Source organism: Chelmon rostratus, chromosome 15 (genome assembly GCF_017976325.1).
Source record: "Chelmon rostratus isolate fCheRos1 chromosome 15, fCheRos1.pri, whole genome shotgun sequence".
NCBI classification, from domain to species: domain Eukaryota; kingdom Metazoa; phylum Chordata; class Actinopteri; order Chaetodontiformes; family Chaetodontidae; genus Chelmon; species Chelmon rostratus.
This window is the reverse complement of record NC_055672.1, coordinates 1,687,421-1,712,500: the sequence shown is the minus strand read 5'-3', so window position 1 is coordinate 1,712,500 and position 25,080 is coordinate 1,687,421. Positions and strand designations below refer to the sequence as shown.

General features: G+C 44.2%; 1 protein-coding gene across 1 annotated transcript in view; it reads left to right on the top strand.

The window, feature by feature from the left end:
* Nucleotides 1-25,080, top strand: part of akap6 (A kinase (PRKA) anchor protein 6) — a 152,434-nt gene that overhangs the window by 68,687 nt on the left and 58,667 nt on the right. Inside the window, exons 13-14 of the mRNA XM_041954505.1 lie at nucleotides 2,175-2,305; nucleotides 8,709-8,829. Of these exons, the coding sequence (XP_041810439.1) occupies nucleotides 2,175-2,305; nucleotides 8,709-8,829 (252 nt within the window). The remainder of the gene's footprint in view (nucleotides 1-2,174; nucleotides 2,306-8,708; nucleotides 8,830-25,080) is intronic.

The following is a 25,080-nucleotide window of genomic DNA, read 5'->3' as shown; positions in this document are numbered from 1 at the left end:
ACTTGGGAAACGATGAACTGAATAAATAACCGACCGAGTAACTGACTCGGTTACTGACCTTCCTCCTGACTGACCGAGGTCTTCCTCACTAAACGACGACAAATTTACATCAGCTTTAACTTTTTCTACAAGTCGCTCGTCCACAATGAAACAAACATTTGCAGTTTCATATCAGAGGCTGCTGAACAGCGAGTCATTTTTGATGAAGTAGTTTCAGCGAGCAGCTGAGTGAATCCTTTCTGACTCGCTCTTGACTGAAAATGTTCAGTTTAGTTCAAGAATGAAGCTGAAATCCTTCATCTTTACTGTCTTTACCTGTGAGGGAATTCACTTCATGCGTCAGCTGGAAATATGAGAGATTTCACACAGTTTAAATCAACTTCAGTCTGTTGGAGAGAAACTGAGAAGATGCAAAGAGAGGATGAACGAGGTGTGAGGTTAAATCCACCAGTCTGATTGGCCGTCCCTCGTTGAGCACACATGTGATTAATCATCTGATCACCTGCTCGTAAAGGTCATTCCCGCCTCACAGTCGGTCTGAGCGTCTTGTTTGAGCAACGTGTCCGATCCACTTTTAACAATGACTTCCTCCTCCTTGAAAATTAGACGTTTTTTAAATGCAGTTCTGCGCCCAGACTCCGAGTTACAAGCTGCGTGAAGGAGCGATTTAGCAAAGAAAAGAACAATCTAACCAGCTAATGAACGACTTGACTGATTTACTGACTCGCTGGCCGACTAACCGGCCAGCAAACAGCCCGCAAACGCGACCCGGAGAGAAGCAGCGAGGAGTAATGAATGGAAGTGGAAAGACGTTCAGACAAAGTGAGGAGAAATTTCTCTGAGAGCTTCCAGTTAGCTTCATTTCTGTAAGAGCAACACACACACACACACACACACACAAACAAACAAGCCGTCGTCTGAGGCGCCCACACACCTGAACACACACATGCAGACGCCGCTGTTGATTGTGTATTGCCTGTTTGTTTATTAGCTCTCTGATTGAGCGGCTCTGCCTTCCACAGATTGGATGACCTTTCCAGATCCTTCCGCCGAGTCCGCTAAGTAGATCGGACGGCGAACGCGACGCGTCGACACTTTATTCAGATTGTTACCAAATGAGGAAAAAGCGTGTGTGTGTGTGTGTTCGTACACTCTCACTCAGCCTTCATTGGTTCAATTGAAGCCTCATCTCCATATAGTTTGTATGCAATTACATCTGAGCGGCGCGCTGAGTGCCTCTATATGATTGTGTCTGGATACTGAATGCAACTAGCTGCGTGTGTGTGTGTGTGGTGTGTGTGTGTGTGTGTGTGGTGTGTGTGTGTGTGAGAGAGAGAGAGAGACGGATAATTTGTCAGACTGCTCCATGTGTGAATATCTGTGTATATGTTTTATTTGTGTGTGTATGAGAGGTAATTTGCGCTTGAGAAAAGCGATTCATGCTAAATGTGTGTGTGTGGTTTTATGGGTAATTTGTGTTGGAGGGATGTGTGTGTGAGAGAAATCAGAAGTGGAATATACATTTATATGCATATACATGTACATATGGATGTGTGTGTGTGTGTGTGTGTGAGCTGAGAGCGCAGGATAAGCGTGGAGTGTGTTTCTAGTGGCTTGTTGGCCGCTCGCAGGGCTTTAAAGGGCACGTCCGTCAAAATATGGCACAGCCGAGTCTCATTCATCTGCGATAAACAGCTAATCACACTCAGAGGAACATGATCCCACTGACACACACACACACACACACACACACACACACACACACACACACACACAACCTCTGTTCGCTTTCAGAGGACAAGTGCCTGACAGGTTTCACACATCACAATGAGGTTGTTACTGTTACTGATTCCTCATGAACGACATGTGGAGGGCAGCTTGATTCACTTTCAGGTTCTTCTCTGCGTTCTGTTAAACAGATGAAAAACTCAGTTATGGTTAGAAATGGGCTTCAGAGACCCCTACAGGCTGGAGTGTTTATTACATGTCACTATTTAAAGCTTAAAGCTTAAAATGTAAAGCGTTATTCGACGAAGAACTGTCCCAAGAAATGATGTCCATCACGACGTCTGTGTTGGCGGATCTGATTCATCAGCCTCTGATTGGTTAGAGCAAGATAAAACAAACCCACACCGTGTGTTTGACGCCTGTATGTCCTCCTCTGTGTCTTCCAGGCTGAGCTGATCTCCAGTCAGTGTGAAGCCCAGCGAGCTGCCCTGGAGCAGATGGCCGTCAAACTGAGCAACCTGCAGTACCCCTCGCCCGCCAGCAGGAGGCACTACAGCCAGCTGGCCAGGAGCAACAGGTAAACACGCGATGGAAGTTGTTTTTTTGGCCGAGCCGGCTGACTTCCAGTCAGCTCCAGTCTTTTTAGGCCAGTGTGTCACATGATTCTGCAATACCAAACATGGCCACTAGGCCAGCTATAAAATACAGAGGTGCTGCAAAAAAATAAATCCCTTCTGGACCAAAAGATTCCACATACAGCCGCCATGTAGGCGTACAGGTGTGAACAAGCATCGACTGTCGTGCGTTCGTGTGAGGTGGCTCAGTCACAAGTTCTCTGTGTTATCACACAGAAATAAAAGAATAGACGAACAATAGAAGAGAGAAAAACCAGCAGACTCACCGAAAGAAGAAGAAGAAAACAAGACCAAGACACAACGACACAGAAACATGTGACACGCACACACACGCTGAATGTGACCACGCACACACACACACACAGTTGGAGTGTTAACAGCAGTAATCTGGTGTGGCCAGGCTCGGCTCGGCGAGCGGCGTCTTTGGTCACGCTGCCTGTCGGCGATTCATCCGCGGCTTTGAGGAGCCTCCCTCCGCGGTTATCACTCACACGCAGGGCACACACACACACACACACACACACACACAGTGTTGTGTGTATGCAAATGAAAGCTGAAGCTCGAATTGCTCCCTCTCAGGCTGTAGCATGTTTTGTTCTGCAGACTTTGTCGGTGTTGTCAGCTTGTCATCACAGCGACTTTCATGAAGGATGTGGTGTGTCCTCACACACACACACACACACACACGTGAAGAAAACACCCATTTATTTGTGTTTTCAGTCCTCTGTGGCTGCAGTATAAAGTTTCACTCATTTACATTGGATGTGTTGGACACTAATTGGTTATTCATATATTAGCAGCTCTTCAGATTTACGTGTGTGTGTGTGCATGCGTGTGTGTGTGTCCAGCGCAGTCGTGTGTGGGATGAGATCTGTATTAATTGGGTGTTGCATGTTTTTTCTTTAGCTGCTCTGAGTTCAGCTCAGTTGAGATTTGTGGTTTTGCTTCACTTGTGAAGAAGATGAAGGTCAGACTGAATTATTTACTGATCTCACACAAAATATCTCAATTCTGAAAGAACGCAGAAGAAATTTCACAAAGAAAAAAAAAGCTTTTTAAATGTATGTATCAGTAAAAAGCCCAATAAATGGCCGCCTACTGTACACTGAATGTTTGCTCAATATTTTTTATGAATTAGTTAAATTAAATATAAATAAAGTAGTTTCGCTTTCAGTGGTTCAACCAGTTTTCCTCAATTAAAAATGATCCAGACTGAAAGTTAATGGACAATTTGTTGTTCATTTGTTTTAATAACTTCATGCTGTGAAAGACTGAATGAAAGAATTGATAAAATAATAAATAACTAAAAATGAATTAATATATTATTAATAATTGTTAATAAATTACAACTGTATGAGCGAGTAACTGAGTGAGTGATGAATAGATAAATAAATTAATGAAAGAATGGGTGAAAAGATGACATGAACTGATGAGTTAGGATATGAGAGAATGAATTAATTAATGATGAAATAAATAAAGAGCGGCTGAGTGCATGAGTGGATGAATTAGTGAATAAATTAATAGAAGAATGAGTAAATGTAGAGGTAAGTGAATACAAGACTTTCAAATAAATGAGAAAATGACAATGTGAGTGAGTGAAGAGGAGATGAATGAATGAGTCAAAACCATCGGCAGGTGCTCTGAGGTAACGTTTGAATGGCTGAAGGATGAGTGAGTGAATGTCAGCAGGGGGCGCTGTGCCCCTGGTCGTCTCTGGTCTCAGTGTCCCTGCAGGATGAATCTATCAGAATGAATGAATGAGTGAGTGAATGCCAGCAGGGGGCGCTGTGCCCCTGCTCCCTGGTCCTCCTTGGTTTCAGTGTCTCTGCAGGATGAATCTATCAGAATGAATGAATGATGAATGAGTGAGTGAATGGATGAATGAGCGAGTGAATGAATGAATGAGGGAGTGAATGTCAGCAGGGGGTGCTGTGCCGCTGCTCCCTGGTCCCCCCTGGTCTCAGTGTCTCTGCAGGATGAATCCATTAGATGAGACGAGTGTCAGTGAATCACCTCATAAATCCAACAGAGTCTCTGACTGAAAGGTGACGGCTGCCAATATGACTCATTCAACCTTTCACTCTATCATTTCATCCCCCTCTCCTGTCCTCCTTCCTTCCTCTCGTCCTCTTCCTCGTAATCCTCATGATCCTTCCTCACCTCCACTTTTCTTTGTCTCCTTTTTCCTTTATTTCTTCTCTTCTGTCTCCGTTTCCCACCTCCCTTTTCTTTGTCTCCTCTCCTTTTTCCTTTGTTTGTTTCCGCTCTCTCCCTTCATCTTCTCTTGCCATCTTCCTCCACTCTTTCCTCTTGACTTTGACTCTAACTTTCTTTCCTCTTTTTTCCTCTCCTCCCATCATTTCCTCTCCTACCTCTCTTCCTTCCTTCTCTCTCCTTTCCTGTTTCCCTATGCCCTCTCCATCTTTATCTTTCCCTTTCTCCATCCTCGTCATGATCCTTCTCCCTCTCCCTCCCGCCTCCCCTCCTCTTCCTCCCTCTCTTCCTCCTGCTGTATGGTGGATGATGAATTAGAGACAGTGGTTACAGCTGCTATCGTTGTTGCAGCAGCAGGCAGCAGAGAGGGAGGGAGAGAAAGCGGAGGAAGATGGCAAATCCATCCATTTAAGCCTGACTGGAGAGACACTGCATGTGTTTTAACCAACAGTTTGCACTCGGCACCAACACGTCTGTTCTACAACCTGATCAGTCCTAAAAAAGAGGAGAATAATAATAAAGTGTGCACCACTTTTCAAATCAAAGACACGAGGAGCTTCACAGTTAGCAACATCAGGGCCAAACGTTCAACTTTCATCATCTTTCACCTGCAAACTTGCACCTTTGACCAGTTTGCAGGTTTCTTTAACCTCCTCCGTCAAAGTGTGTGAACTTACAGTCCTTGCTAAGCTGCTGTTAGCACCTTCGCTAGCTTTAAACTGAGGCGTACCGTGGTTACCACACTGCCAGCAGGGATAAAGAGCTCGGAGCTGCTGTGACGGACCGGTGTTAGCTCGACTGGCTAACGTGTTAGCTCATGTGCAGTCACCAAGTTTCTAGAACCAAATATTTGGTTCATTAACTTTGCTGTGCTGCTTTCCGGCCTGAGTAAAATAAAAAGACTGTTATGCAAACAGATATTGGTTCAGGTCACAAACAACTTTCAGCCAGATCGCACACCTGGAGGAGGATTCAACCTGGCGATACTGACGTCACACAAACACACGAAGCTGCTCTCTAATCACATTTTAAGCAGTTAAAACTTAATTTCCACTGTAAAAAATGTCTGCGTAACGACTGTGGATGTCAATATGTTTTTCCCATGTTTGCATTTTCACAACTTCACGTGATCCCTGCTCCGTTTTATTGAATCCAGCGCCGGCTTGAATTGTGACGAGTTAGAAATGAATAATAGATTCTCATAATTCGAATTTCCTCAAGTGACTAAATGTCAGAACGGCTCTCCGTAACACTCCCCCGCGCTCCGTCAGCGCCGCGTGACGGAAAGCCAACCTGACACTTCAAACGCTCCGTAACTGTCCCGGTGTCGAACGCAGCCCCGCAGTGCCGCCGCGTCGCTCCTTCCTCTCCGATTTGTCTGTTTTCTCGTCTTCCTCCCCCCGAGAGATCCTGTTTTACAAAGCATTTAGTTAACATTAGTGTGAGAACAAGACGGAAACGGGGGAGAGGAGGGGAGGGGGGGAGCGGAAAACCGACAAATGACAAGAGAAAACAATCTGTGCGAGTGTTGTATCTGCTTCATCTGTCTGAGTCAGTAAAGGGCCGCGCTGCTCGCCGCATAATGAGGAACGCCGCCTCGAGGGAAGGAAGCGGCGCTCGCTTCCTTTCGCTTTCTTCTTCTCTGTTTTTATTTTATCGAGAGTCACTCACGGTGGAGGACGAGGGAGGAGATGGGAGGGAAAAGTGGGAAGAGGAGGGAAAAGAAGACGGGAGGAGCAGGTGGGAGATCGTGTGGTTTATGTCAGTGCAGCTGATGAGGAGGAGACGAGGGAGGGACGGAAAGGACGCTGAAGAGTGAAGAGGAGAAGCTTCTGAGGACGGTTTCTGAGAGCTAAGAATTAGTTTTAGGGTGAAGGTGAGGGCCTAGAGGATTATGGGTGTTATATGAAGAGCCGTAAAAGCACAAACATGTTTGTGTTCAGTTTTAAATTCAACATGAATCCCAGAGTTTCAGCTTTGCAGCTTCAGAGTGAAACAGGAAGAGATGGAAGCGGTTATTTTCTTCTCTTTGTCTCTGTTCTTGTTTCTGTGATTTCATTCATCGTTTACTTTGATGGCACGTCAAGTTTCTCTGTGTGTGTGTGTGTGCGTGTGTGTGTGTGTGTGTGTGCCTCCATAAGGTAAATCATAAAATTCTGTAGTCTAGACTTAGGTTAAGGTTAGGGTAGTAGTGGTTGTGGTAAGTCTCCAGGAAATGAATGTAAGTCTATGTAATGTCCCCAAAAGTCATGGAAACCAAAGTCTGTGTGTGTGTGTTGTCGTGGAAACGCCACAGGCCTGACAGAGCTGTCAAACTGTCGTCGTCGGCGACCGGAGAATTCCAAACAATTTCACTGCTAATGTTGAGAAACATGTTGGCGATCCCCGCCGAGACCGAAAACCACCGAATATATAAATAATAAACACACACACACACACACACACACACACACTCTCTCTCACACACACACACACCTTAACAAAACGGCTGACAGTAATGTGTGTGTTTGAGCAATCGGCCCCTGTTCCAGCAGCATAAATATTTGATGTGATCCTGTGTTGAGGAAGAGGAGGTGAGAGGACAGGGGAGGAGGCGGGGGTGAGAGTGGGAGGAGTGGGGTGGAGAGAGGAGGCTGGAGGGGGGACGTTCAGGGAAAGTGATGGGAAAGAAGAGGAGGAGGAAGAATCGGAGGAAATGAACAAAGAATGTGGACGGTATGAGAGAAGGTGGAGGAGGTGAGATGTGGAAAAGGATGAAGCAGAAAAAGGGGGGGGGGAGTGAAGGAGGGACTGACACATGAATAATGAAGAAGGGTCTCTTCCAAGTCCATGTCCAAGCAGAGTCAAAGCAGTCCAAGCAGGGACTGAACAGCTGCTGAGCCTCTGGACAAACTGTCTGTCCCGCCCTCAGTCTGGACGGACGAGTCCCCCGTCAGAGAGGTCGACTGCCCGTCACACCACATCACATGGCGGCGTCTCTCCTCCGGCGTCCAGCATTCTGCTTCGGTTTTATGTGGTTTGTCTTTTAATTTCATGTGTGTGATGTCCCGTCTCCGTCCTACCGTGACTCACTTGACCTACATTTCATTTTCAGTCAGTCTAAGTGACGTGCTGGTTCTGGTCCACGTCTCCAGGAAGACTCGAGTGTCCCCGGACAAACGGGAGGAGTTCAGGACAGATATGATCTGGTTATGGACCCATGTTTCTCCTGTTTTTGTGTCCACGTGAATCATGGAGACGACAGTTTCTCAGGTTTTTCAGAACTGAACGAGGGCGCTGCAGCCGGCAGCCATGAAACAGGCTGACCCCTCTCACTGTGCATCCACTTAGAGTGGCGACAGCTCAGATTGTTAGAACAACTGTCTGACATCATCATGGAAAAGATCCCTGCAGAGACACATTTTTGTTAAAGAGAAAGATCCTTTTAGTTGAACCAGAAACACCTGTTACATCGCTCTCGCCAAAGCCACCAGACTCCATTTACAAAAACAGAAATTTTATCATCCCACAATAAACTTCAACTCAAACACGAGAGGACGAATCATTTTCACCTGACGTTCTGACCGGAGGGACTCAAATATGTCAGACTTCAGGACATTTCCCCACTGATAATTACTGGACGACAGAAGTTCTTGTTTTGTGACTCCTGTCCATCATGTAGTGCGCTCAGTGCAGCCGCCACGATGCTGCTTTGTTTTAATATTTTTCGAATATTAATTTTCACAATCAAACGTCTGGATTTTTTTTCACATTTGGGTTATATATTTGAATTCATAATATTCTTTGTCAGCCCGACCTTAACCCAGCTCGTCCATCATGACTTCTAACATATGAGATGTAGCAGACGCTAGAAAATAATGATCAGACATTTCTGCACGCGCTCAGTAACCTCCAGTCTGTTCTGTGACGTCCTGTTTGTGTGACGTTCTCTCTCTCTGTCTGAGTCTCTCTCTCGTCCTGCTTCGCGTTTTCTGTCTTTATCGACATAACAGGATGCAAATGTCTCTCGTGTCCGCGGGACAAAAGAATATTACAATGATACGAGAAACAAAAACAGGAAGTAGAACATGTAGGAGGCACAACGTGAGGAACAGAAAAGAGAATCACAACATTAATTCTCTCTCTCTTCAGTCTGCAGGAGTTTGAGGCTGAGTACCAGGAGCTCTGGGATTGGCTGATGGACATGGACGCCATGGTAACGGACAGTCACCAGCTGATGATGTCAGAGGAGCAGAGACATCACCTCTTCAAGGTAAGACGGGCTCTGTTGTCTGTCTGTGTGGGACTCTTCCTCTCTGCCTCCAATATGGCCGACGCCTCTAACTATCTTAGACCGTCGGCTGAATCCGTCTTAGTCCCGCCCACAAGGCTCTGATTGGTTGATTGTTTGGGGGATGAGCACAGAACCACAGCTCATTTGAACTTATCTGAACTGCTGGAATCGTGAGATGTGAGCTGTGATTCAGAACATGTTTCCCCGCGTTTGAAATACAGCCTGCGTGTCCACGTTCAAGGTAAACAAACCAAAACAAGACGGCTCCACCGGCCGGACTCGCAGGGTCTCGGACGGCGTGTTTTGGTATATTTATTACAGGTGGTCATGCATGTGGCATCGCTGCTGCATCTGAACACACCGCCGTGATGCGTGTTGATGCTACAGAAAAGACTCTGCGCTGCGTCTTCTGTCTGCACGGCGTCCTGCGAGCGCTGCGGGTGTCACATGAGGGCGGGAGAACAGCGAAGGGACCGAGGAAACGCTCTGCGTCTGTTCGACATCACACCAGTCGCAGTTTTACGTCCAGAAACAGTTGTTAAGTTCATCCGTGGAGTCCTGAATCAAAGAAGCATTGCAGAGGCTTCTTCAGTTCTGATTGGCCGGTGGGAGTCGCAGGTATCTGACCTCTGTGGCGTCGTATTGTAGGTGGTGCAGGTGGTGTCGTAGCCCTCCTCCTCTATTAAAGGATGGTTTCTCAGCCTCATTCATCTGTCCTCCCTGTCCAAACCATGGACATCTGTCCTCCAGCGAGTCCTTTATCTGACGCTGCATCACTTTTCACGTGTTTGTGGTTAAACTGAGGTTCTCCACTCATTGGCTTTAGTGTAGTGTCACAAATCTCCCATCAGCCACTTCTGCCTCCATCACGGAGAAACGCTGTCCGCTGATCAGACGGTGATCAGAGGCGTCCTCCCACATTTCATTCATCCATCTCCCATCCCTCCCTTCACTCCTCCCTCCACCTCACCATCCCCTTTCCAGCAAATCTCTCTCTCTCTCACACACACACACACACACACACACACACACACACACACACACCCTGTCTTCATCCTTACCAAGGAGAATGGGATTACAAGGCATAGCCTCCCTCATAACCATATCATAGAGAAGTATGTGTGTGTGTGTGTTGATGTGAGAGAGAGAGTAAGAGAATTTGTGTGTGTGTGTTTGTGTGTGTGTGTGTGTGTGTGTGTTTTGTAATGACTTCACTGCAGCCAAATGAGACAGAGGAACAGCATGTGTTACGATTAGAGATCTGAGTCATCCTCTTCTGTCCTTCACACATGTGCACACACACACACACACACACACACACACACACACACACACAGATAGACAAATCAAAGACAGACAGAAAAATATATGTATTTGTTGTTGCACAGCTTCTGCACTCCAGAAAATGGCATTTTAAAAAGCATTTCATCGTTTTATCAGAACGTAGTAATCAGCCTGCTGCGAGTCCGATGCAAATCAACTCGTTTGACAAATTTTCAAGTTAAGTTCTGTTTTAACTTTACGTGCAATGTCAAACAAAGACAGCGCGTCCGCTGACGGCGGTGCCACAGTTAGCATGTTGTCTGTAACTACATGAGGCTGGACATGTGCCATGTGTCCACACAGACAGACGTCAAACTGGAGCCATAACGAATCTTTACCACGAGTTTTTACTCAGAGTGGCGCCCGATTAGAGATCACCTTACCTGAATCACCTGTGAGGTTTCAGTTTCAGCCAACACTGAGTTCAGAACATCAACTGAGCTGAAAGACGTCTGAGGCAGCAGTTTAACGTGGATGTTAAAGTTGTTTAAAAGCAGTAAAATACGCTCTGACTGTTAGAAACACACATGCATTCATACGTGTACACACACACAGTAACATCGACCGTCACGCTGTTCGCACACACACACACACACACACACACACACACACACACACACTGGCTGTTCCAGTCGTTGAACTGCTGACATCTCATTCTCTCCTTACCCAGAAGGCATTGCTGCGGCGCAACACACACATAACTTTGTGTTGTTTTCCGCTCTTTCTGTCTCTCCGTCTCCTCGTCCAAACTTTTCTTTTTTCCAGCGTGTGCAGACATGATTTATTTAGCGGCCGATGAGACCCACCTGGCCTGCGAATTATTGATAAGTGTAAAGATGAACCTAATTTCTCCATAGGAGTCGCTCTTAAATATTCATCCCTGTATGAATATTCATGGCGGCGATGATGCATGCATGAATTTTAGATGACTCTGGAATCGCTGGGCATTCTTCTTCTTCTCTTCCTGTCTCTCTCTCTCTCTCTCTCTCTATTTTTTTTGATGTGTCAACTCTGCTGTTAAAATATTGATGTGGAGCTCGACAGCGTCTCCTCGCCCGGTCCAAGGTCGCTTTCTTATACTGTTTCTCTCCCTCCCCACCACTGAGACTTGCACAGACAGGCCTGTATACTGTAAGCTGCTTATATGTGGCTATTTTTATCTTAAACATCACTCACTTTTTACTCGTTGGCTCTGATTCTTTTTCTTTTTATGCCGTTTGTGATAAATTCTTCACATCCTTTAAGCAAAAGATGCCAAACTAGACTGTAAAAACACTCCAATAACAGTAAAGTTCCTGCAGGAAGATGCTTAAAACAGCTTCATGCACATACAGTATACAGTATACCCTTGTTTTTCGCTGGGTTACGTTCCAAAAAGAACCCGTGATAGGCAAAATCCGTGAAGTAGAAACTTTTATTATTATTTTTTTTACAATTATTATACAATTAAATACTCTATTATACATTGAAAAGAAAGAACAAACCATTTTACAGGCTCAAGCGTTTGTTTCACAAATAAAAGTACTTTAGAAACGTTTTTTTTTTTAACAAATAACTTCTGTACTGTGCTGTCAAATAATAATTTTAATCATCGATGTGAACAGAAGGCTTCAAATTGCGGAGATTTGCACCGCCCACCGCGACCCGAGTGATTGACTCAGGTGTATTTCGCTGCTCTTCAGACTGAGCCGCTGCATCCTGACGTAATGTTTATTTTCCTGCAGTCATTAATCCACAGAGCTAATGCAGACTCCATCCTTACCATGGTCTTGTTGCGGACAGTTGCAACCCTTTTTGCATCCTTATTAAAACTTATTGCTGCTGTCGTCCTTATGTTTTTTTCTTCCTTCTTTATGGAACGAACGGAAGATTCATTAATTCCGTAATGCCGACCTACAGCCGCATAGCTTTTACCTTCCCTTAGCATGTCCAGAAGTTTAACTTTATCTGCGATAGATAGCATCTTCCGCCGCTTTTTGGGTCCTGCCGCAGGCGCTTTCGTCGGTCCAGAGCGTTTTATCGACATTATGGGTTTTAGAGAAACTCCAAATTACAAGAGAATTTGCACGTACGTAATGTAAATTTGGCGAGCTGTTTTACGTACGTGTACATATTAAACTGCAACGTTATTGATGCACAGGTAGAGAAGAAGCGGAGTGACTTTTTAGCCAATCAGAATGCAGAACACAATGCACGATGCAAATCCGTGAAGTAGCGAAACCGTGAAAAGTAAACCGCGTTATAGCGAGGGATCACTGTATATAGATACATACATATATGTTACTGATGTAAACAAAACTCTCACATACAAATGATCAACAAATCACTTTAGCTGCTGCTTGTCAGAGAAAGAAACTGAAACCAACAGCTGCCTGGAAGGTTGAGGCAGGCTCTTCAGCGGCGTCTCATCGTCTTCATCAGTGGATGGAGCTGAGTCAGGTGACATCAGCTGATTCCTGTGACAGAAGCACATGTTTGGCACTGAGATGGTGACGTCTGTCTCTGTTTAGAGTCTAAATGAAGGCAGTGAGATGTGGCTGAAAGCTTTTATCTTTTATCTTTAAGATTCTTCTGTATTTTCTATTTTTTTCCTGCCACACAAGCACGATCCTGCGTTTTTCTACCTCCAGAAACTGCGAGCAAACACACCGAACAGGACCAACATCGAGTCAAAGCTGATCAGCAGCTCTGATTTGTAGCTTCTCACAATCTAATCCTGAAGACGTACGTTTGTTCTTCGTCTTATCTGTGTGAACTTTGTGTTCAGTTTATTTCAACTCTTTAAATGTGTTGTTAACTTCTTTGAACAGTTGTTTCTGTGTGTGTGTGTGTGTGTGTGTGTGTGCGCGCGCGCTGCAGAAAGAACCTCTAAACCCCCTGTTTTTTTTCAGTGTTTTTTTCCTCCATGTGACCGTTAAAGAACCTCGCTGTGCTCTGCTAAAATGCTGGGGGGACTCGACCCTGTAACCATAGCAACGCCAGGGCCCAACAAAAGTTGTTCTTTTTGGAGGTGTTCGTGTGTTTGTGTGTGTGTTTGTCTGTGTGTGGCGTGCGATTTCGAAAGAGTGAGAAGAGAGAGTGTTTGTGTGTGAGTCTCGGCCTGTGTGTGTGTGTGTGTGTGTGTGTGTGTGTGTGTGTGTGTGTGTCCTCCGGAAAAGGAAAGCTGGGCTGACAGTTGTTTCTGCAGGCAGGCTTGGCAGGCCGAGGCTCTACTGTTTATTGTGATGTTAGATGGAGGCACTTATCAACCTTGGAAAGGAGGGAGGAAGAAGGAGAGGAGTGTTTGTGTGTGTTTTGATACAGACGTGTGTGTGTGCGTGTGTGTGTGTGTGTGTTACGAGCACACCCCCACACTTGGAACAAAGTTTTAAAAACAATGTTTTGTAAATCTTTACTGTTACTGAATTAAAAAAGGGGTGAACAGTCTCTTCTTCTGTCCTGAGACTTCCATCGTTGGAAAATCACCTGTTTGATTTCTCTCTCTGAAGATCAGACTCATGTTTTCAGCTGCTTCAGTCTTTTCTTTAAGGTTACACCGTGGTCGTGCTGAGTGAACAGGATCCAGTCACACAGCAGCCGGGCAGAGGGAAGTGAATGGCAGAGAAATATTTACGATATTTACATCTACTCATTCTGTAGGGCTCCCTGACTGTTCGCTCAGAAAGCACAAACAGGAAGTCATCAAAGGCGTGAACTCCTCACCTGTCGGTCTCACCTGCGAGGTTCTCGTAGACCCGAGGGGGAACTGTTTGCGGTGGGAGTAGAATTGGAAACACTGCGGTTCAGCGAATGCACCATCAGGTCGTAGTGTTCGTAATGTTGAAAGAGCAGCAGCTGCTTTGGAGCTTCTGTTTGTGATCACAACACCTGAACTCTGATGCTCCGCGTTCGAATGGAAGGTTTCGTCTTGCTTCAGTGATGCACGCCAAAATCAACGCGTCCTCATACCGAAACGGCCGCCAGCGACATCGAAAACTTGATTCCAATTGATTGATAAGAGGAAGTCTGCGGCACACTGAGTTTTATGAGCATTTACCAGGCAGGAGGGGGGTGATGAGAGAGTCGTATTGTTAGAAGTGTTGGATCCTGTGGACCTTGACCCTTTCCAGGAAGTACAGTTTAAGATATTTCAGTCTCTGCTGCTTCAGTCCTGACAGCTCTTTTTAACATCTGTCTGAAACAGCGGAGCTCCTTTAATCAATACACTTGTTTACTGTGACGACTCACATTTTACAAGCAGAGCTGTGACCCGAAAGGTCCGTCCAGGTTTTCATCTGTTCTGTGTGAAATACAGTGATTGATCAGATCAGATCAGATCAGATCAGATCAGATGCTCAGAGTAGATTTGCTTTGCACCAGTTACTTTATGTTTAATTTGATTTAATTTTCTCTTTCTATTCATTTCCTCTCTCCTTCTCATAATGTTTATTCAAATTATTATATTGTGTGTGTGTGCGTGCGCGCGTGTGTGTGTGTGTGTGTGTGTGTGTTCCTTTATGTGTGTGCATGTTGTTTTATGTGTGAGCTGTGTTCCCTCTCACTTTCTTCAGCGTGTGTTTCATCTGTGTTTCCCTGATTGTTGGTGTGTATCCAGATGGTGTGTGTGTGCGTGTGTGTGTCAGTCAGTGTGTGTGAGTTTGTTGAGGGTCCACAGGGAGACGAAACAAGCATCAGACCTTGTAGGTGCTGTCAACCAATCACACATCAAGGCCCCTGTAGTTCAGCCAATTGATGATCAAGGTTCTGGCCCTGAGTCCCACAGGAGGCGGAGCCAACACTCGTTTCGTTTCCCAGAAGAGTGAGAGTGTGTGTGTGTGTGTGTGTGTGTGTGTGTGTGTGTGTGTGTGTGTGTGCGCGTGGCATTTCACTGACCGTGGTAATATTTTGATTGGGGCACAAAGAAATAAACACACACACACACATGCACACACACACACACACACACACACACAGCTAATGAAAATGCACAGGGAGACATTAAAGCGTGGCCATAGTGTGCAAGCACACGCACACAAAGTGAAAACACACACATTTGATGTGTCTTTATCGTATAGAAACACATTCGGTGTCATTAAAAGTTTAAATTACAGACGAAAAACAGCCGCAGGAAGAACTGCAGAAGAAGAAAAGAGCAGAAGAAGAGAGCGGTCGATGCTGTGATCCATCAGTCTCAGTTCAGAATCAGCTGTTGTTCTTCAGAAACGACTCCATTGTCCCTCAGAAGAATCACAGAACCGTCGCTCAGCAGTAGTTTCACTGCGCCGTCGCTACCATGCTAATGCTAATGCTAATGAAGGCTAGAATATCTTCACAGAGTCTCTTTTACCTTTGTGGCGTTGTTGAGTGGAGAGTCGTGACAGTTTCTGCAGACATTCATGGTTTCCACAAAATGAATCCTGCTGACTTTTCCTGTAGCGCCACCATGAGGTTAAACACTGAAATGTGTCGATGAATATTAGATACGTTTTCTGAGAATTTGGTCCAAGCACTCGTGTTGTGGTGACCACATGTTTCCTCTGGCGCCACCATCAGCTCAAAATTTCAATTTGTCCAATACTTTGTGATCAGACACCTGCATTCGATTCCCAGCAGCCTTTGCTGTACTTTGTGATGTTAGCACGCTAACACACTAAACCGAGACCGCGGTAGACGTCGTACCTGTTAAACAGCAGCGTGTTAGCATTTTCAGACGTAGCTGCTTCTGTATCTGATGCCATCAGCTTCCTGCTTCGTCTGCTCTCTGAGCGATGGAGACCTGATTACACGAGAGGAAGAGGAGAAGACGACGGTGACAGAGGGTGTCAGATGGAGAGCAGTGGAGGGATACATAACACATGGCGTCTTGGGGACAAATCAAAGAATTTCATTCAAGACTTCATTTGAAAACATTTCATTGCATTAAGTCATCACAGATGTCTTCGTCTCTCTCTGTCTTTCTGTCTCTCCCTGTGGCGGGTTCCAGTGGAGTCCAACTAATTACAGTGGCTATCAGGAGTGTGTGTGTGTGTGTGTGTGTGTGTGTGTGTGTGTGTGTGTGTGTGTGTGTGTGTGAATCCCTGCCGCTAAATTCTCATTTCAAATAGCCCATGGTGCTCTGATGGAACGCTGGTCTGCAGACACACACACACACACACACACACACACACACACACAGACACACACACACACCTGCTCATTAACTGGTTTCCAAAACCAATCAGTGTGAGTCCGACAGAGGAGCTCTGTCTGAGGCCTCACACACACACACACACACACACACACACACACACACACACACACACACACAGTGTGTTTTCACTGGTCGTCTGCTGATCTCTGGTCCAAAGCAGAAGGAGAGCCCCTGAACTGACACACACTCACACTCAGAGAGTTCAGATAAACACAGTTTAAGCCTGTGAAGGACTGATGTCGGGACTCGCACGTCGTCCTCTAGCAGCAGTGAAACTGAGCGTCTCTCCGTGAAAACAATTTTTGTCTGAATTCTGTTCCTTTGACAACGTCTTCATCATGAGATAACACACACTTCAACTGAAGGAGGTCAGATCCTGTAGCTGACCACCTTCACGGCAGAGACAGACAGAAAAAAGGTTGAACCTTTGACACACCTGACCGCTGCAAAGAGAAATCAACACACCAATTCATCCATCTCATTTTGATTAAATTGTCTGATTTTATTTTCCTCCTGGAATGTTTTATTCCACATTTTCCACCATGTAAAGCCCTTTTTTTCATTCAAATTTGTATTTAGAACAAAATCATAACAGATCTTACAGCACATCGTGTAAACAATTTTTTCATGTTTTTCCATTTCCTCAATCCCAGGAAACAGAAAATTCACATAAAAATAGAGTTCAAGTAAAATAAAACAATCAAGATATGACCCCTGACGTACACCGAGGTAGCATTGGAGGTACAGTCTTAACTTAAAAGGGGTGACAAGCCCGGAGGCACGAGGTTTTAAGACTCAGTATGCAGACCACAGACAACTCAGCAAGGTTTCAAAATAAAGGAAAATTTATTAACTCAAAGCGCTCAGGATAAATCACAGAATGCAAACAAGGTAATGTAACAAAGTACAACTGACAACGCTGAGGATAACTAGACTAGGCTCAAAAATGGCTCAACAACAAAGTATCAAACAAAAGAGGCAAAGCAGGACTAATCACAAAGGCTAGATAACAAAGTAGCAAACAAAAGGTACAACTATGCTAATAACTAGACTTACAGGGACACAGAAGACAGGGATCATGGAACGCTAGATAGCAAGGCAAGTACAGGACAAGGCACGAGACAATCTGGCACAGGACAAAGGGAGACGCAGACTGTATATACACGAGGTAACAATGAACAGGCGGAGACAATCAGGGCGGGGCAGACAATCAGACAGGCGGGAAACACACCGGGAAGTCAAGGGCCTGAAACAAGAGGAGAGTTAGGTTTCACAATAAAACAGGAAGTGCAAGACAAGACATGACGCTCGTGAACAAAAACACTGAACAGATCTGACGAGACATGACAAGGGGGGCTTCCACCTTCAACATGCCCCTTATTACTAAATACAGAGAAAAATTTTATAATGAAACAGAATTTAAATGGTGAGAAAGGAAAATAAAGTAGAAATAAATAAGATAATAAATAAAAAAATCTTTAATTAAAATACTTATTAAATGAATAAATAATTGAGAATAATGAGAGAGAGAGGAAAAAAAATAGTAAAGCCCTTTTTAACTCGAGACGTGCTAATGAATGAGGTTTATTATTATCACTATGAAGGGTTTTTTGGACACGTGTCAGCGTATAAAATGAGTAACTTTGGGTGTTTGAACAGACGACCTGTGATCTCGTTTTCCTGGGGAGGAAAACCTCCTGCAGAGACGCGAGTGAGAGAACGAGCGTGTCGATGGACAGAAAGAGAGACGAAACAAAATACAGCACATTCACAGTCTGTGTTTCTGTCTCCATCTGAAACCCTGAGGGCAGCAGTGAGAGTACACAACCTCAACATGAGGCTGAGCGTGCACGCACGCACGCACACACACACACACTCAGAGGCAGAGTTTGGGTTATATTCTGCTGCAGAGTCATGCCTGAGAAACACACAGACGGCTTAAATCCTCTTTCCTCTGAGATTTTTCTCGCTCTGCTTTTCAGTCTGTCCCTCTTTCTTCCTTTTGTCTTCACTGTAACTGTAATATTTTCTGTTTTATTGTTGAACGTGGAGTCTGTTCATCTTTAAAATACTGCTCAAATTAAAAAAAAAATGTGCCGCTGAAAGACGCTCGCTTAGTGACAAATGGCAAACACAAATGTAAGCTAAGAGGTCAAAGGTCAGAGCTCACACAGAGCTGCTGCAACATGTTGGTGATTGTGGAGAAAAGTAACGAAAAAATGAAATTAACAGCGGAAACAAACCAACATATTTGTGGTTATGTGATCGTCTCTGTGCCCTTTGAGTTGCACGTTAACCAGCGAAGAGTTTGTGTTGTTTTTGGATGCTGGTAATGAAAGCAGCATGTCCGGATTCAAGCTGCTGGTCGCTGACTTACTTTAGAGGAAATACGAGCGAGCGAAGGAAGACGTGGAACAGAAAATGAACAAGGAAGGAAATGAAGAAAAGAGAGGAATTAGAAATGAAATGAAAAGTAGGAAATAATTTGTTTCACCTGCTAAAAACTGTGACCTGCAGTGAATTAGGTTTTGATATGCACCTTTCCAGCACCCCCCCCCCTCCACCTCCACCCTCAGACAGAGAGAAGGATGAAAGAAGATGAATGTTAACCAGAGAAAGAGAGAGGAAGAGAGAGATAGTGAGAAGCTGAGGGAGGAGGTAGAGAGAGAGAATCTTTAATTAGAGACAGATGACTTTGCCACGCCTCAGAAGGCTGGAATTACACTGCAGGCTATGAGGCGAGGCTAATTTCACATGTAATTGTTGCTGCAATCCTCGCTGTGCTGCTAACGCTCCCACCCTCCTTCCATCCAGAGGGGGAGAGAGGGAGAGAGGGGGGGGGGGGGGGGGGGGGGAGGAGGGAGGGAGAACAAGAAGAGAGAGAAAGGAGGAAGAAAGGATGTACAAACCGGTGGAAGAAAGACGGGAAGTCATTTGTTTCTGCAAATGTCTCAACGCTTTCAACCTTCTTACTGTAATACTGAGGAGGAGGAAGGAAGGAAGGAAGGAAGGAAGGAACAATGGAGTGGAGGAAGGAAGGGAAGAGAAATTAAACACGAGGGAAAGAAGGAAGGCATGGGAGAACGAAACAAGGAAATATTTATGAAATAAAGAAGGAAGTAAAGAGGAAATGAAAGAAGGAATTAAAGAAAGACAGTAAGAAAAAAAGGAAGGAAGGATAAATGGGATTAAAAAGGGAAAGATGGAATGAAAGAAGATATCAAGTAATGAAGGGATGGAATAAGGAAAGAGGGACAGAAGGACTGAAAGAAGGAAATAAGGAATTCAAGAAGAAGGAAGGAAGGGAAGAACAATGAAAAAGGAGGGAAAGAAGAAATTAAAAGAAAAAGCAAAGATGGAAAAATGTATGGAGAAAAGGGATGAAGAGGGAAGTAAAGAGGAAATGAAAGAAGAAGGGAGGAAAGAGAGATAGGAAGAAACAAGGATGCAAAGAAAGATGGAAGGAAACAGACAGGAAATAAAAGAAGGATCAATGGGATTCAAAAAGGGAAAGATGGAGTGAAAGAGGGAGGAAGGAAAATTTATCAGGGAAGGGGGACTAAAGGAAAGAGTGATCTAAAGAAGCCTGAAAGAAGGAAATAAGGAAGGATGAAAGAGGGGAGAATAAGTGAAGGAAGTAAAGAATGAAAAAGAGGATAAAAATGAAAACATGCTGATACGTTCTCATCTGGATGGATTTCCTGAGAAAACTGAGAATGAATGTACGACTGAGAAACACGATAAAATCTGCTCCTGTAATCCACCACAGAAGAAGAAGTGACCTCTGTACGTTTGAAGTGAGACACAGACAGAAAGAAAGAGGAACGGAGGGATGGAGAGAAGAAAGAAGAGAAGGAAAAAATCAGTCTTCACCCGTTTAAAAAACACTTTGAAACAGCAAAAATCTCTCCTTATCCTCCAAAAGAAACGTCCTGCAGCTCAGGAAAATCTCTGTCTCACACACACACGCACACACACATGCACACACACACACACGCACACACACACCCACACACACACACACATGCACACACACTTTTCTTTCTTTGTAGACTCATATTCCCTTTTCTTCTCTCCAGAGACCTGCAGAGCTCTGCTGCTGCCTCGCTGTGTGTCAGGTGTGTGTGTGTGTGTGTGTGTGTGTGTGTGTGTGTACTGTGTGTGTGTGTGTGTGTGCGCACAGTGTGTGTGTGTGTGTGTGTGTGTGTGTCTGGTGGGATGTGTTCAGTCGAACTCTTCCTGGGTCAGACGTCCTGATGTCGCGTTTTGTCGTTTGTCTCGGCTTGTTATACGAGCAGAGAGCTGAAGTCCTCTGGGAGTGTGTGTGTGTGTGTGTGTGTGTGTGTGCCTGCGTGTGTGTATTTTCTCACGTACCCTGATATATTGTGAGTCTCTCGGTTCTTGTGTGATGTTAGTGTGTGTATCCACGTAGGTTCGTCTGTTGTATAGTTCAGAGTATTCGTGTTATTTATTATTTGTATTGTGTTGTTTGTGTCTTCCGTCTCACATGAGACCCTTTTGTCCCCCACCGTCATATAACGTGAGGGCGTACGAGGTGTATTGATTACAAGGTTGTTCCATTTGTAGAAGTCCACAACAGGAGCCGTTAACATGCCAGAAGTCACTGGAGGCAGTTTTTTTAGAGACATGATCTGTCCCAAACTCGTCCAAAGTCCACCGAAAGAGCCGTCGTCAAAGTATCCCTACTACTTTTCACTACTTTTTCAGGGCGATGTCATGAAGGGAGCGCTGAGCCTAACACAGGAAATGAGAAGGGAAAAAGACAAAATTGTGAGTTCATATCGTAGACTTGAAACCAGTCCGTAGTACACGGGTATGAAAGGACGCAGTAACCTCACTGTCGACGCACTCGTTTTTTATTTCCCCTGATGCTACACACTGAATTCAAAGTATCATGAGTTGGTGTTTAATCCGTCATGAAGTTTATCTTTGTGTGTTATATTGATGCCGAGTTGACGAGATGACTGTGGACATGTGAGGTCTTTTGTCTTGTGTTTCTGGACTCGTGTGTTTTTGCACATTGATCCCCAACCCGTGGGCCGCGGCCCACTAGTGGGCCGTGGGTCATTTGGTACTGGGCCGCACAGCAAGAAAAAATAATTTCCATTATTTTGTTTTTTCACATAATTTGTTTGATTTATTTTTCGAGTCTTAAAGAATGTAAATAAAAATAAAATAAAGTGTAGGAATTTGTAACTGTGCACAGTACAGAATAATATATACATCCATCTAATGAATGCATTAGTGAGAAAAGCGATGCTACTGGAAGTGCCCTCGCAATTTTATTTTGAAATGTATCACGTGATTTCCCGTACTGACGGTGGAGGTGCCTGACAGCGCCAGTCTGCAGCCAGGTCCTCTTGACATGATTAAAAAGTGGATTTACGTTCATTATTATCATTATTAAAGCGAAAATACCAGAGTTTTTAATGCCGATCTTATCATTTTATTTTGTTTTTATCTGCTACACCTTTAGACTGGGCCGTGAAAATATAGTCAGACATTAAACTGGGCCATGGTACAGAAAAGGTTGGGGACCACTGTTTTTGCAGATGTGTCAGGAATTGTTAAAACGTTGCTTTTCTTAAAGGGAGTTTGGTGTGGTATTCCCCCGTTTTGTCACCACCACAGAAACTGTAGCTAACTGCTAAAGCTCGTCTGACTCACCGACTGCCGTTAGTTAACGGTTTGATTGGTGCTTTACAGTCTAATGATGTGTGTTTGTATTGATTGCTGTCAGTGGCTGATCAGGCTCATTATCAGCTAATTGAGCTCAGGATGCAGTAAATGGTTTTCGTCTGTGCTTATTTTTAAAACTACTTTCCGAAACATGATGTGCTTGATGCTGTTCTTGATGCGTCCTGATGGAACTGGAAGCTCAGCATCCTCCTTGTTTTTCCTTTTTCTGGGTAACATTAACAAGTATTGACCCAGAAACAGCTGATATTTGTCTGTTCAACATGTCTCTGTCAGCTGCTGTGCATCTGCAGCGGATCCACAGACGAGAAGAGACCAGTTCCTCATCAGTTCCTCATCCGTGTTCATCATGTTTAAACGTATAAAAAAGTGTTTGAAGTCTTTTTTTTACTTCTTTTATGATCTCAAATGCTAACAGCTGCATGAAACGTATTCAGATTAATCTTGATCAGCCCGTTTATAGAAGTTATCATTAAATTACAACAATAATAATTAATTTAATGAGTTGTTCACATTTTAAAAATATCATAACAGGATTTTATGGAAAGAGAAACATTCAGGGTACAGTTTTATTTATTTACAGTTTTTATTGGTTAATATGAGCGTAAATTAACACAGAAGATATTCACTTTCTTTCTTCTTCTCTTTTTCTTTTTTTTGTGTGACCACACACACGTGTGTCTGCGACCATGTGTGTGTGTGGTCACATGTGTTCTTGCTCATGGTGATTTATTCTCATGTGTTGTCATATGTGCCACAGAAACATGTATGTTTGCTTTTCTTCTCAGCGTGTGTGTGTGTGTGTGTGTGTGTGTGTGTGTGTGTGTGTGTGTGTGTGTGTGTGTGTGTGTGTGTTTGCAGAGGCAGTTTTTGTCCTCTACACATATTCTCAGAGTTGCTTGTGTGTGTAATATATCTTTGAGTGTGTTTGTGTGTGTGATGCGTTGACGTGTGTGTGCATCGTCAGACGTTCAGATGTCTATTCAAGTTCTCACCTGTGTGTGTGTGTGTGTGTGTGTGTTCACATTCACGTGTGTCTCTGCACTTTCTCAAATGTTCTTAGTTTCCTCTTGTGTGTGTTCACGCTTTCAGACCTCTGTGTGTCTCTCATCTGTGTGTGTGTGTGTGTGTGTGTGCGTGTGTGTGTGTGTGTGTGTGTGGATTATGTGTCCTGTGGGAGGCTGTTTCCTGTGCGTTTGTTCTGTCAGTCTTGATAAAGTCGGGGATATATCTGCTTTAGAACAAAGAGACACGACTCAGCAGCATCTCGCCAACTTTCTCTCCCCCTCGCTCTCCTCCTTTCTCCTCCTCTCTCTCCTCCTCTCTCCCTCCTCCTCCTCCCCTCTCTCTCTGTATCTCTCCTCTCCTGAGACTCCCTCGGCTTCCCAGGAACGCCGTCTGACTGAAACCCGACGCGAACACTCTCAGAAATGAGCAGGAGTCTCATGCAGAAATAAAAGTAGTCTGACGAGCGTCGAGCCAATGTCGGGCCAAGGTCGGCTGTAAACATGTTTGCGGAGTTTCCCTTCAAAACAGCGAGAGATGATTCGTCTCGCAAAGCGATGAACAGCGGCGGCTGAATTAAAATCAATCAAACTTTAATTTTGAAAGTTTTCCACCAGAACAGGGCAGGATTTTCACAGCAGCTTAGCTTGCTCTTCTTTTTGACCTTTAGAGCCACTTGTGGTGCTGCTGAGCAGCGTTTCATGAGCTGGCAGAGGAGCAGTGTAACCAGTGCTGCACTTATGCACAATGTACAAGGTACTTGTACTTCACTTCAGTATTTCCATTTAATGCTACTTCAACTCCACCTTGTTTTACTCCATTACATTTATCTGACAGCTGTAGTTACTTTGCAGATTCTGATTATTAATACAAAAGAGAAATCAGCTAATAAATTAAGATATATAATTGTAGCAGTATTTAAAGTCATTAGCTGTAGATGAATCAGCTGCAACATTGAAGTGAGGTACACATTAATGCATCAATAATTATAATCCATCAATATAACAGATATGATTCTGTATCAGTTCTTTTAAACCTTAATGTAAACATAACTTTGCCTCTTTTTAAGGGTACCTTTAATTTGAAGGAGTCAAATCTTTGATATTAATATAAATTATGTGAAATTTGTTCTGAAATCCACATTTTTCATACTTTTGTTGCTTAATATTCTGTTTTCAGGGTAGAAGTACATTAAAGCTGTGTTCTAATCAGGTTTTTATACTTCATCATTTAAAAATGATAAATAGTTTCAGCCTTAAAGAAAAAAACATGTTTGGACTCAACAAGAAACGAACTGGTCACTGACTTGATTAGTAATCACAGAATAATGATGACAAACAAACAACCAATAAACACCAAGCTGCATGATTATTAACCACACACACACACACGCACACACACACACACACACACGTGCACACACACACACACACACGTGCACGCTGCAGTTTTTCTTTTATCGGCAAACAGATTTTATTTCCTGTGACGGTTTGTTTAAGTGTGTGTTTTGAGAATAATGTTTAATGTCATCTCAAGGGGAAAACCTCCCTTTAAGTGTGTGTGTGTGTGTGTGTGTGTGTGTGTGTGTGTGTGTGTGTGTGAGAGAGAGAGAGAGAGAGACTGTGAACATGACAACACACACATAATACTGCAGTTGCAAAGCGACTGAGAGCTCTGGTACACAATTAATGTGTGAGCCACATGATGTGTGTGTGTGTGTGTGTGTGTGTGTGTTTAAGTGTGTATATGTTCTCCATTCATCACCCTGCTCTCCGTTTGACCTTGGCACCTTCTTCATTAGAATAAAGATTGTCTGTCGTTTAGGCTACATGGTCGGTCTGCTGGACACACACACACACACACACACACACACACACACACACACACACTGAGAGCCATGCTATTACATTTCTGTCATTGTGGTGAGAGGAGGGAGGAGAGGAGGTGTAGAAGTGTGGAGAGGAGGAGGAAGAGGGAAAAGGAAAGGAGAGGAATCGACAATCAAAGCGAGTCAG